The 12,785-nt window shown below is 36.3% G+C and overlaps 1 protein-coding gene across 6 annotated transcripts in view; it reads left to right on the top strand.

Moving 5' to 3' along the window:
• Positions 1–3,945, top strand: part of ptk2ba (protein tyrosine kinase 2 beta, a) — a 92,429-nt gene extending 88,484 nt beyond the window's left edge. For all 6 annotated transcript variants that reach the window (XM_005158577.6, XM_068214505.2, XM_068214506.2 and 3 more), the window contains one exon: positions 1,941–3,945. In XM_005158577.6, coding sequence (XP_005158634.1) covers positions 1,941–2,156 — 216 coding nt within the window. In that variant the 3' untranslated portion in view covers positions 2,157–3,945. The remainder of the gene's footprint in view (positions 1–1,940) is intronic.
• Positions 3,946–12,785: the final 8,840 nt, after the last annotated feature.

Genomic DNA, 12,785 nt, shown 5'->3' with positions numbered 1-12,785 from the left:
TGTGGAAGAAGCACTGAATGAGGTGGACCGACGCGTCAGAGAAACTGAAAAAAGTGCCAGGAACTGCAAGCTGAGAACAAATCATTATGGACTTAGCTGAATGACCTGGAAGGCCGATCTCGAAGGCTCAACTTAAAATTCGTTGGAATAACTGAAGGGGAGGAACAGGGCAGCACTTCGCGGTTCATCTCGGACGTGATCACTGAACTATTTGGCAACGAACATTTTCCAAAGCCCGTCAAAATCGATCGGGCACACCGTGCCCTTCTGCCAAAGCCATCTGCGGGTCAAAGACCCCACAGAATTATTGCAAGACTTCATCATGATAGGGAAAAAGATTTAATTCTTCGCCTGAGCAGGGAGAATTTCCCGCTGAAGTACAAGGGCAGCCAGATATATCTTTTTCCTACATTTTTAGGAAAGTAATGGTGGTTTTACTTGAGTATGATTTTTTCAGTACCCTTTCCACCACTGGAGATCACGGTTGTTCAGCTTGTGCCCTTGTCCTTCACGCACTGAAATTCCTACAGATTCCTTGAATCTTTTAATGATGTTATGCACTGTTTAAGGTGAACTATTCAAATGTCTTCCTATCTTTCTTTGAGGAGCATTGTTTTTAAAGATTACAAACTGGCGATCCTCGGCCCATCTTCGCTCCTAAAGGACTAGACCTTTCTTGGATGCCACTTTTGTTCTAGATCATAACTACAATCACCTGTTGACATCACCTGTTCCAGGGCCGGAGTGGGACTCCTTTTCAGTCCTGGAGTTTCAAGCCAGACCGGCCTACCTCAGTTCACGACTGACTATATTAAAATAAGGTCATTTCCATTTCAGTTTCTTATGACACTACCACGTCTTTTTCAAGAAAACAGCTGCTTTAGAACTTTAAATGTTTAACAGCCCTCACAGTATTATATGTCTTAACAATAAAAATGAAAAAAATAAAATGATAATAATTTAGGTGAGATTTGAACATACGCTGGTGGCGTCTTAGAGCAACGTACTAACCACTAGGCCGTTACATCAGCTGTATGAATATAGTGAATCATCTGATTTTCATTGAGCAGGTGTATTATTCATTAATATAAATTTTTCGAAATCTTATATCCACTAAGGTGCCGCTGTTTGGGGTCGAATGATGATATTTACATCATTACCCTGTAGGCTGCATTTTGCTCATAGGGGCTGCGAGAAAATAAATAAAAAGAGCGGAGCTGCGGCAAAATAATGAATAAAAAGAGTGAGGCTATGGTCAAATACATAAATAAATGAAAAAGTGCGACTGCTGAGAGTGCAAGCAGGTAGGGAAAAACGGACCGGCTCACCGGGAATTCTCCCGGTCCTCCTGATTAGCCAATCTGGGCCTGCCTGTTTCAAATCACATCGTCATTTAACCAATTCACCTGATTACTAGCCCTAAACTGCTCCTGTCCCAATTGTTTTGAGAGGGTGCTCGCTGAAGAGCCATTTGAGGAGAGCTGAGCTCCAGCGAGGGGGAGCATGAGCTGTCGCTCCTCCTCCTGTAAGCTGTTTTAATGCGTACACCCACCCCTAACCCTACCCCCAGTGACATCACTCGTAGAAGAAGTGCAAAAAAGGTGGAGCTAAAGCTTAAGCTCCCCCTCGCTGGAGCTCAGCTCTCCTCAAATGGCTCTGCAGCGAACACCACTTGATTGTTTTTGAAATGTGTTGCAGGCCTGAATGACAGAATGTATATTTACAGATTAAATGAAGTTGACCAGACAAAACATGACCTATTTTGTGTTCATATAGTCTACAATAAACAAATGTCAAAGTATATTAAAAAATCACTACTTTCTTTTTTTTATTTGTGTTTTCCATACTCTTTTAACTTTTTCTGATTTGGGTATGTACAACTTCATGTCGCTGTAAACTTCATAAATCTGTACGCACAAACCTGTGTGTGTGTTGTTCAGATTGAAGGCACACAGAAGCTGCTGAATAAGGATCTGGCGGAGCTGATCAGTAAGATGCGTCTGGCTCAGCAGAACTCCGTCACGTCTCTGAAAGACGAGTGTAAGAAGCAGATGCTGGCGGCCGCTCACACACTCGCCATGGACTCCAAAAACCTGCTGGACGCCGTCGACCAAGCCAGAGTCAGAGCCAACACGGCCAGACCCGCCTCCTCGTGAATCTCAAGCTCTGATTGGAGGACAAACAGGTGGTTTCGTCCAATCAGATCAGTTGCTGGCTTTATTTATGTTCCTGAATGTTAAGAAAGCAGTGCTTTCAAATGTGAATTTAATTTTTATATATGCTTGATTTTAATCATGTTATTAGTATTAGGAAATAAAGGCGTAAGTTTTCAAAATATTAACCTATTCAATTCTCTAGACTTTACAAGATAAAGTCAAAATTATTCGCCTTCCTGTGAATTTTTTCAAATATTTCCCAAATGATGTTTAACAGAGCAAAGAATTTTTCATTGTATATCCTATAATATTTTTTCTTCTGGAGAAAGTCTGATTTGTTTTATTTCAGCTAGAATAAAAGCAGTTTTAACTTTTTTTTAAAACCATTTTAATGTCAATATTATTAGCCTCCATAAGCAATATATTTTTTGATTGTCTACAGAACAAACCACTGTTAAACAATGACTTGTCTAATTACCCTAATTAACCTAGTTAAGCCTTTAAATGTCACTTTAAGCTGAATACTAGTATCTGGAAAAATATCTAGTCAAATATTATGTGCTGTCATCATTACAAAGATAAAAGAAATCATTCATTCATTTATTTTCTTTTTGACTTAGTCCCTTTATTAATTAGGGGTCGCCACAGCGGAATGAACCGCCTAAGAGAAATCAATTATTAGAAATTAGTTTTTAAAACTATTATGATTGGAAATTAGGGAGAAATTGGGGGGGAAATATACAGGAGGGCTAATAATTCTGACTTCAACTGTAAATGCTTTTGAAGTCTTCAAAAAAATTTACTTATTTAATTCTGTAGACTTTAAACAAATGTTTTTAATATAAAATACAGAGAATATTATTTGTATTTTTTTTACAATTAATCAGATTTTTGGATTCAAAATGTAGTGAGTGAGATCTACCTAGTGTGTGAGAAGATATAATTATGTTTGGACTTTTTAAAACATTAACTTATTTAATTCTCTAGATTTTACAAGAATGCTTTTGATGGGAAATCAGTGTTATTTCTGTGCAATAAATCTGATTTGGGATTTAAAATATACATTTTATAGTCTTTTTAGTGTGTGAGAGGAAATAAATACTTTAGAAGTTTTCAAAACATTACCTTATTTCATTCTCTAGACGCCACAAAAACAATTGTAATAGAAAATGCATCGAGTACACTGTAAAAAAAAATCTGTATTTCTACGGTTTATTTTCGGCAGCTAGGGTGCTGAAAATAACTGTAAAATAATGGCCATTAAATTACAGAAACATACAGTAAAATATCAGATATTACATTACAGCAATGTCCTTAAATTTAAATTTCTGGTAATTTTCTGTAATTTATTGGCCGTTATTTTTTTATGTTTTTTTTCTGGCACCTTAGCTGCCGGAAATAAACCGTAAAAATCTGGATTTTTTTTTACAGTGTAATGTTAGTATTTATTCATAATAAACCTGATTTGTGGTTTAAAATATACCTTTCATACTCCTATATAAGTGTGTTAGGTGATATAAATAGTTTAGAGGTTTTCAAAACATTGTTATTCAATTCTTTAGACTTTATAATGGTTTTAATAGAAAATACATGGAGTAAAAGTTGTATTTCTGTACAATTAATCTGGAATCAAGAATATCTCTTTTATAGTTTCTCGTTGTACTGTAAATTAAGTCTTGCTCTTGGAAAATGTAATATATTTTCAGTTTAACCAAGTAAATTCATTCTCCAAGTATTTAGTATTACTAGATGAAGATTTGTAAATAAAAAAACTCGAGTTTACATTCTATAATTTGTGTGGTTTATTTATAAACTAATTTCGAGAGGATCACATGCTTATGATTGATCACAGCTGGTCCTGCATCAGCTACACATAACGCTCTAATCAGATGAATCCTAACTCTATAAATAACTAAGGTTTTTCACTTTAGTCATCTTCGTCTTAAAGAATCCCCCCTTCCATACCTATTCCTCCCCCTTTTCCAGATAGGGATGCACAGTGACTCAATTACTGGTCACCAAGCCAGTAGACATTTCTATGCGGAGTCTTAGGCTGCATTTACACTGCATAGTTCAAGTGACTCAATTAAATTTTTTTCCCATGTGGCACAGATCGAATATGGCCCATGTACGTGTAAAAATCTTATATATGTATATATATGAATTGGATCTGTGTCTGCAGTGTAAGCAGGTAGATCAGATTTTCACCTGTCAATGCGAGTCGCGCATCATTAAGGCCCCGTTTACAGTAATGCGTTTTAGTTTGAAAACACATAAGTTTTGCTACGTTTACGCCATCCGTCCACACTACGCTGGAGTTTTCGAGCGCCGAAAATGGAGCATTTTGGAAATGCTGGAGGCCATTTTCATTCTAAAACGCTGCTGCTCCGTCTCAGTGTGGATGAGCAAAAACGGAGACATCTGAAAACGGAGGCTGATTGGGGCTTTTCCTCAATATTAAGTAGCCTAACGTTATACACAGTTCAGTCCTGCATCCTCGTAAGTTTAGATCTCGCAAGTTTGATCAAGGCTGCAGTTTCCCCCTCCTCAGTTTGATATGGATAACAGACTACCTAGGACACGGGTAAATCTTCAAAGGGAACAGTGTACTTTATAACTTCATTCACATCACCCTGGCTACGTTGTTTCACTTTCTCAACAATAAAATTAAAACATGATTTAAGGAACTGCCTATTTTCATTTTAATATTAGCAAGTTAACAGACAGCAGAAATGTTGAGACGTCGTGCTTCATATATGGCGTCATCCTCACTGTGGATAGGGTTGTAACAATATACCGGTATGACGGTCTACCACGATTTGAACGTGCACGATTATCATACCATGAACAATTGCATATCAACGGTTTTAACTCTTAAAGACCGAGACAGCCGCCCGCGGCTAAAAATAAGTATTGCTCTTAAATGTTTAATAACTTTTGATCCGCTGATCCGATTCATACAAAGATTGGCATAAAGAAGAGAATCTCAGCTTTCCAGTGCTGTATCACATTTGTCACATGATTTGACAAAGAAACGCTCGTCACTGTGTCTCCGGACAAACCAGACATGATACATTGATGCATTGTCCCTCCTCCATGCCCAGATTGGTTCAAACTCGCTATATCACAACCAATAAGCATAGGTTTCACTTTTGTTTGTGGACCAACAATGAGCTTTTTGAACAACATGGAATGAGAGATAGGCATACATTTCTGCGCGGCTAAATAAAACGCAAAAAAAAAAGTTTTGCATGAAATAATTCTCATACTAAGTACTTTTGCATGCACAGCAGCACAGAAACATGACAAAACAGTGACACAGCAAAGACGAACTGCTGCTCTTGCTGTTTTCAAAAGACGCAAATGAAGGTGCAGCAGTTTGTCTGCATTGCAGACAACCATATCCAAATCCATATCCACAGACAACCATATCCATGCTGGCACATAAAACCTAAGGATGTTCCATATTGAATCTAGTTTCGTTATGTAACTATTTATAGTATAGTAAATATTTATATCTATTTTTTACTGAGGATTTGCACCATGTTTATTTGGACTTTGACACATTATTTATTATTTTCTTATTTGTTCATTGTACAAGTGGACACATTCTCTCACCTCAGCGGTCAAGATTAAGTCCTGAAAATCTCAACATGCTTACATTTCTTCATCACAACCTAGACTGAAAAACAACGCTTTAAATACATGTTTATAGCCATAAACTTGGTATTGCACTTTTGGTCTCCCATTTATCCTGCTTATAAGGAAGGACAGTTTAAGTTTATTTTTGTCTAATCTTAAAAGACCTTGCTTGTTTATTCCTTCTAATTTAATTTATTAAAATGGGAAAATTTTCAGTTTATTTTTTATAAAAGACTTCTATACTTCTATTAAAATGGTTCTTTCAAAAGTTTGTTGAAATAAAACCTTTGTTCAGTCAGAAAACGTGTTCTTATTCTTTTCAGGGTCTTTGCTATGAGAATTACTATTTAATACCGTATACCGCGAAACCGTCAAACCGTGGTATTGTTTTAGACGATTATCATACCGTAAAAAATTCATACCGTTACAACCCTAACTGTGGATATTTATAACAAAACGGAGCCTATAACTACTGCCTCCTTTCAATTTCAGTGAAAATACGAAACATACCCTCTCTTTTGCTGAATATCAGTTTTAATAATTAATAATGGCCGTTATAAAAGTATACAGAATAGGCTATGTGGTTACATTAATCATTAACTTATCTTTGCGCTTAGCCAAAACACATTACCTGAGAACAAGTAATAGATTCCAATGACCAAAGCCAGGGAATATGTCGTTAGATAAAGACAACAAGATGAATAAAATATAACGTTTAATAAATATAGTGAGATTAGATCTAGCGGGAAATGCTGAATGAGCAGTCCGACCAGCACAGCTCTCATCTGGGTAGATGGGCTGCAGCGCTTGCCCGAGAGTGAGTGTGTGTGTGTGGTCACGTTATGTGCGTTTTCAGCGTTTTGGTGTGGACGAAGAGCTGTTCAGAAACGCCGGGTAAAACGCAAGTGTGGACGCGAATCGTTTTCATTCTAAAACGCCGTTTTAAAACTAAAACGCACTAGTGTAAACGGGGCCTAAAAACCATAGCGAATGACGTCTGAGGATTTCATTTCAGAACAGACTTCAGCAAAGTCGCAAACCTTAAATCTCATACACGAGGACTAAATACGCTTTTATATTGTTGTGTAGCAGACATATTTAAACATGCTTATGAGTGAGAGAGTGCAATATCCACCACCTAAACAATATAAACTAATATAAAACTGTGGTATACATCAAGAGAATAATCACTCCATGGACATTACATTAAGATGTCTACTTGTTTAAAAAGGCCTAGATTAAAAGAAGATGGCCAAATGAGAACTTTTCAATCATAAACTATAGCAAAACAGCTTGTCAAAAAAGAATAATAATAAAAAAAAACGAAACCGTGCAAACAGATTAAATAGAGTAACGGAGAAAAGAGCGCTCTTTCATTATCAGCTGTCAGTCAGCGCCCGCTTTTTTTTTCTGCTGGTCATTGCGCCGTTGCCGTGGGCTGTGTAAATGCAGACAATCAGATACGAGTCACTTTTAAAAGATGATGTAAGCTGGTCAGCAAAAATCTGATACAGTCACAAAATCAGAGTTGACCATCAGGATCTGCAGTGTAAATGCAGCCTACATGTTCTCCCCGTGCTTGCGTGAGTTTTCTTTAGGGTCCCTGGTTTCCTCCCTGTACAAAGACATGCATTACAAGTGAATTGACTAATACTAAGTGGCATCGTAGACAAACTCTAGTCAGCTATCTCTCATATCAATTCCTAACTCATTAACCTTAACAAGCAGGGGAGTTCTCGAGACCTACCTGAGCTCAAACTCCCCTCTCATGCTTCAAACAGGAGGGAGCCCAGGGCTCGAGGATATTCGGAGCTCAGGACTCTCCACCGGGACAGCACGCCAAACATGCTTTATAATCAATCATCTGCTAAGTGTGAAATAAAACATGTCTGAATTATTTAACATTGTAGCTAACATTGTTTTCAATCTTTGTTTTAAATCTTTTTTTTACTCATATACATTTTTCAGCAGTTTCATGATACTGTCATTTTATTTGTTTTTTTTTTTGTATATACAAGTTATATAGAGAATATAAATACAATATTTGTACAATATACATAAAGATCACATCACCAATGAAATATTTGAATAATAATTTTAACTATACTTAATGTTTTAATTAAATATTTGTAATTATTTTAAAATAAATTACTGTTTACTTTTCATATGTATACTTAGGATTTCCATAAATATTCTAGTAATGAAACTGGAGGCGTCAGCAGGGGGCGACAACTCTTCTGTTATCTCCTCTATCATTGCTGTATTTAGGAATTTTACACAGCTGTAAAATGGAGCTATAAGGGAATAAGAAAGACCTCTGAGACTTAGTTATAATATTTATGAAGTCAACTAAAGGAGACGTTGTGATGTAACTTCAGATGTCGCAACAAGTACTTAAAATAATTACTCATTTTACTCAAAATAGCATTTAAGTTTAACTAATGCACTGCAAAAAAAATCTTGCTTAATAGTTTTTGTCTCGTTTCTAGTCAAAATATCTAAACATTCTTAAATCAAGAAGCACTTTCTAGACAAGAAAAATATTTTATTTACAAAATTATTGTCAAAATGAAGTGACTTTTCCCCTTAAAATAATAAATAATCTGCCAATGGGATTAAAAAAATCTTATTTCAAACCATTATTTCAATTATCTTGTTTTAGGGATGGAAATATTGCTAATATGAGCTTTTTCTATAATTATGATGATTTGTATATGATTGTGACCTATATTTAATCATTTTGGCTCGTCTCAGTTTCAGTGTTTATCTTATAATTGGAGCTTTAGATGTCAAAACAAATATTTCCAATAATTACCCGAATGCACTGCAAAAAATACCTATCTCACTGTAGAGTTTTTATCTCAATTTATAGTCAAAAATTTTAACAATTCTTAAATCAATGAGCATTTTTTGTTTTCAGAAATAATTGTATAAATAAAATCTCAAATAGGGTTGCACTATTTAACAGTATTTTGGAGCTATAGTATTGCGATACTACCATAATACTGGCGGTGCCACTGTAGTTTGTAAACAGTAGTATCGTCATAAATGGTTTATCTACAATAGATAATGCTGCATGTGGAAAAGTCACTAAAATGCTCACGTGTTTGTGCAACAATAGATTATTTTCTTTAAATAGTCTGTGAAGCCCTTTAAGGTTGCAAAACTGTAGAATTCGTGCCTTTTATAGCATCCTATTGCACATTTTCTAACGATTCAGTTCGAACGCACATCTGAATCAGTTCATTTCTGTTCCGCTTAATATGATTTAGTAGCTACGTACAATAACTGTGACGTCAAATTTTGAATTACTTTGGATTGTTACCTGATAAGACTGAAAAAAAAAAAGATGAAAAACCCAAAATAGCAACAGGAAACATTAAAACTATTTTTTGACCGCTTCATATAGCCTAATTTCGTTGTAAAAAATGCTCTTTTGTAACAAAATTTTGTATAATTTGTGTCTTTATTTTATTGTATTTTTTTATTGGTCAGTTATCTACAAAATAAACAAAAAGAATGAATACATTTTAGGTGGTGATGTGCAAATAATACTTTTTGGCCTTAGTATTATAACATAAAATATAGTATTTCTGACAATTTCTTTATAATTTGAGTTATGAATTACAGTGTTGCAATACTAGGTATCGTTATACTTTAGCTGGTATAGCAGGGGTCTCAAACTCAATTTACCTGGGGGCCGCAGGAGGCAAAGTCTGGGTGAGGCTGGGCCGCATAAGGGATTTCACAAAAAAAATTCCTCAAATGTCATTATTAACAGTTTTAATTATTTCTGAACATGAAGTGTCCTGAACATTAATAGAACATTGAGTGAAGATTATGAACAGTTCCTCTGAACATGGCATCTTTTGCCTACTCCTTGCTGCCAGAGACTTGACAGCGCTTCTTCTCACAAATCTGAACCACATTTGGCTTTAGAGCGGAAGCAGTTGAGACCCTCAGTATGGCTTGAAGATGATCATCATTAAGTCTAGACCTGTACTTTGACTTATTGAAGTCCTAGGGGAAAAAGTGTGGGAACTCACTCAAAACTTCCATTCCCTCACCTAAAAAAAAGGCGTATTTATGTATAAATAAAACACGCACCCCACTCCAGTCACATCAGTCTGTACCAGTCTGTATCTACCTATAATATCAATATATATAAGATGCAGGGCAGGCACATGCACACATAGTGCTCAACCTGTGCAGTGCACATGCCCTTTTTAGTCTTGCATAGAAAGTGCCCTTCCAAAATGATCAAAAGTGCCCCGCGACGCGACACACCCTCGGTCCCGCTCTTCAGTAGGTGCGCGATAACACCGCTCTTGAGTACGCGCGCGACAACACAGCTGATCAGTACGCGCGCGACATTGAGTGACAAGCGCGCTGTGTACGGATAGAATCAGCGGAGCGGGGAGCGCTCTCTCTCCCCGCTCCGCTGATTCTGTCAGAGTACAGCGGTCGGCGCGGGCCACAAAATATTGCACTGAGGGCCGCAAATGGCCCGCGGGCCGCGAGTTTGAGACCCCTGTGGTATAGTATCGTAAGATTAATTAATGGTATCACGACAACCCTAATTTCAGACCATTATTAACGATTATTTCATTTAGCTTCTTTAAAGGTGCAGTTGTAAGTTTGACATCCAGTGGTTGAACTAGATATCCAAACAAACACAATCACAAGTTGCCAGATTGATGACATCAACAGGAGTGTGCCTGACTATCAAGCTTAAAGGCTGATTTAAATTGTGTTCTAAATAAAAGCAACAGCACACAGTAGAAGGAATATTCTCCATATTAAAATGAATTTTTGTCCTAACCAACACCTAAAATTTATATATTAGAAATGGCTTCTATTTCTCCTAGCTGAACAACAGAAAACTGACAATGATCGCCTCAGGTACACCTCATGTGTTTTATACAGTGTTAAATGCTAATAATGTGAGTTTGAAGGACATTTTACATGACATGCTACTGAAAACAGCAGCAGATAGTTCACCTCAGATCTTGAAAATAAAATACACAGATTGAAATTGAACTCCAGAACTGCCAACACACATCAGCGATTCAGCATCTACATTTGATAATGTTGAAGAGGTTTAATGTGTTTAGATATTTATATTAATTAGATTATATTGGAGTGCAGTGAGTGCACTATTCTGTGCTTCTCAATGGCTATGTTTACATTTCTGTGGTGTTTCGTCTGGTGCAAACAGCCAAATTGCTTACTGCAAATCTCATCATGTAGCGTGTTGTTAGGACACAGGGTTACGGTGTAGCCTGCTCACCTAATGTTTACGTTCGTAGTATTTATATTATTTGCTTTGTATGTGTCATTAATCCATCTCTTCTTGTCTTGTTTCTTTCTTTGAATAAGTGGGATTTGAACGCGATTAACATAAGACAGTCAAGTGATGTCATTTCGAAAAAATAATTAATAACTAAACTAAACTATTTTACACGTCAAAAAAACTGTCTTACTTCCATCTTCATGACACAACTTCTTCCTTAACGGAAGTGACATCAGCATATACTCTATATTAAAGAAATAAATTACTGTGAAGTACAATATTTTTTTGCTTTTCAATAAGTTTTGCCTTTCACATTATTATTAATTTAACATAAATAAAACAATGAACTTATGGCTCTTACATCCTAATTAATAACTTCATGTGGAACTCTGAATCTGCGTCTCATTTCAGAGTCTGCTACTGAATAAATAAAATAAAATTCACGCATTCGTAATTATAAAATCGTAAAGGAAAACGGTACGTACTCGTGATTTTACGAGGGTACGATTCCAAAATCTGGATTTTAACTCCGATTAGAACAGACACAGATACGACATTTACTTTGTCTGTTTGTACATGCCTGATTAATTTACAATGGGTGTACTTTACAAACACGAAATACAGTTTAACCACGGATACAAAGTCCTGATTACGAGTATGAATCAAACAGTGACACTCCACTGTCAAAATTACGCTATTGCTGTCACAGGCATTAATAAACAAGCGAGAGGCATCGATCACAACGGCGCACCTCCTGGGCACTCAGAGCCACCACACACCGTCTCAGGTAAGAGTTCTGTTATTCCCTCTTTGAGAAATGTCCATCATGAGCTGTAATAAAGGACTTAATGAGGTCCATTTTCGCTGTGTTTCTTGGACATTTTACAGAATCAAAATTAAGAATGGGCTGAGGATAGTAAGCTGGCGTAATGTAAGTTACCATTACAGGCAGCGAGCGCAGTATTAGTGAATCACTGAACACTGTTTACTATAACATGACATCTGTTGATTAAGTCACCTTTTTTTAAAGAAAGATTACAGCTCATGACGTGTCCGTGGTGAAACTGTATTTCGTGTTTGTAAAGTACACCCTTTGTAAATGTATCAGTTAGGGATGTAACGGTATCAGAATTTCAAGGTACAATAATACCTCGGTTTTAGTGGCAAGGTACGGTATTCATTGAATAATTTACAAGAAAACCAAAACTAATGAAAAGACTGCCAAAAGTGTTTATTTACCTTAGCACTAAAGATATCAATGACATACAAATTAACCATCTATCTGTAAGTTTCGAAACAGGAACTTCAATTTTTCTATTTTAATAACAAAAAACTATAAAACCATGTAAATAAAATAAAGTTTCAATTCAGTATTGTTGAAAACTCATTACATTCAACATGTAATCACTCACTCACTTAGAGATGGGTTTTTTAAGGAAAATTATCATATAACTATAATCTGGTAAAAGCTGGGATCTCTGGGCATTTACAATGTCCCCTGCAACAGAAAAAAACCCTCTCATTTGGGACTGAGGTTTCTGGGACAGAGAGATATGATTTAGCCAAGGTTGACAGCAGTGGGTAACGCTGTGCATTGTCTTTCCACCACTTGAGAGGACAAGCCATGAGTGAGATAGAGGTCTCTTTGCGGTACAAGTCAATGTCTGCATCAATCAAGTGTGCTGTGTTCTGCA

The sequence above is a fragment of the Danio rerio genome, chromosome 17 (assembly GCF_049306965.1).
Source record: "Danio rerio strain Tuebingen ecotype United States chromosome 17, GRCz12tu, whole genome shotgun sequence".
NCBI classification, from domain to species: domain Eukaryota; kingdom Metazoa; phylum Chordata; class Actinopteri; order Cypriniformes; family Danionidae; genus Danio; species Danio rerio.
The sequence above is the reverse complement of the archived record's forward strand: the minus strand, read 5'-3'. Positions and strand labels throughout refer to the sequence as shown.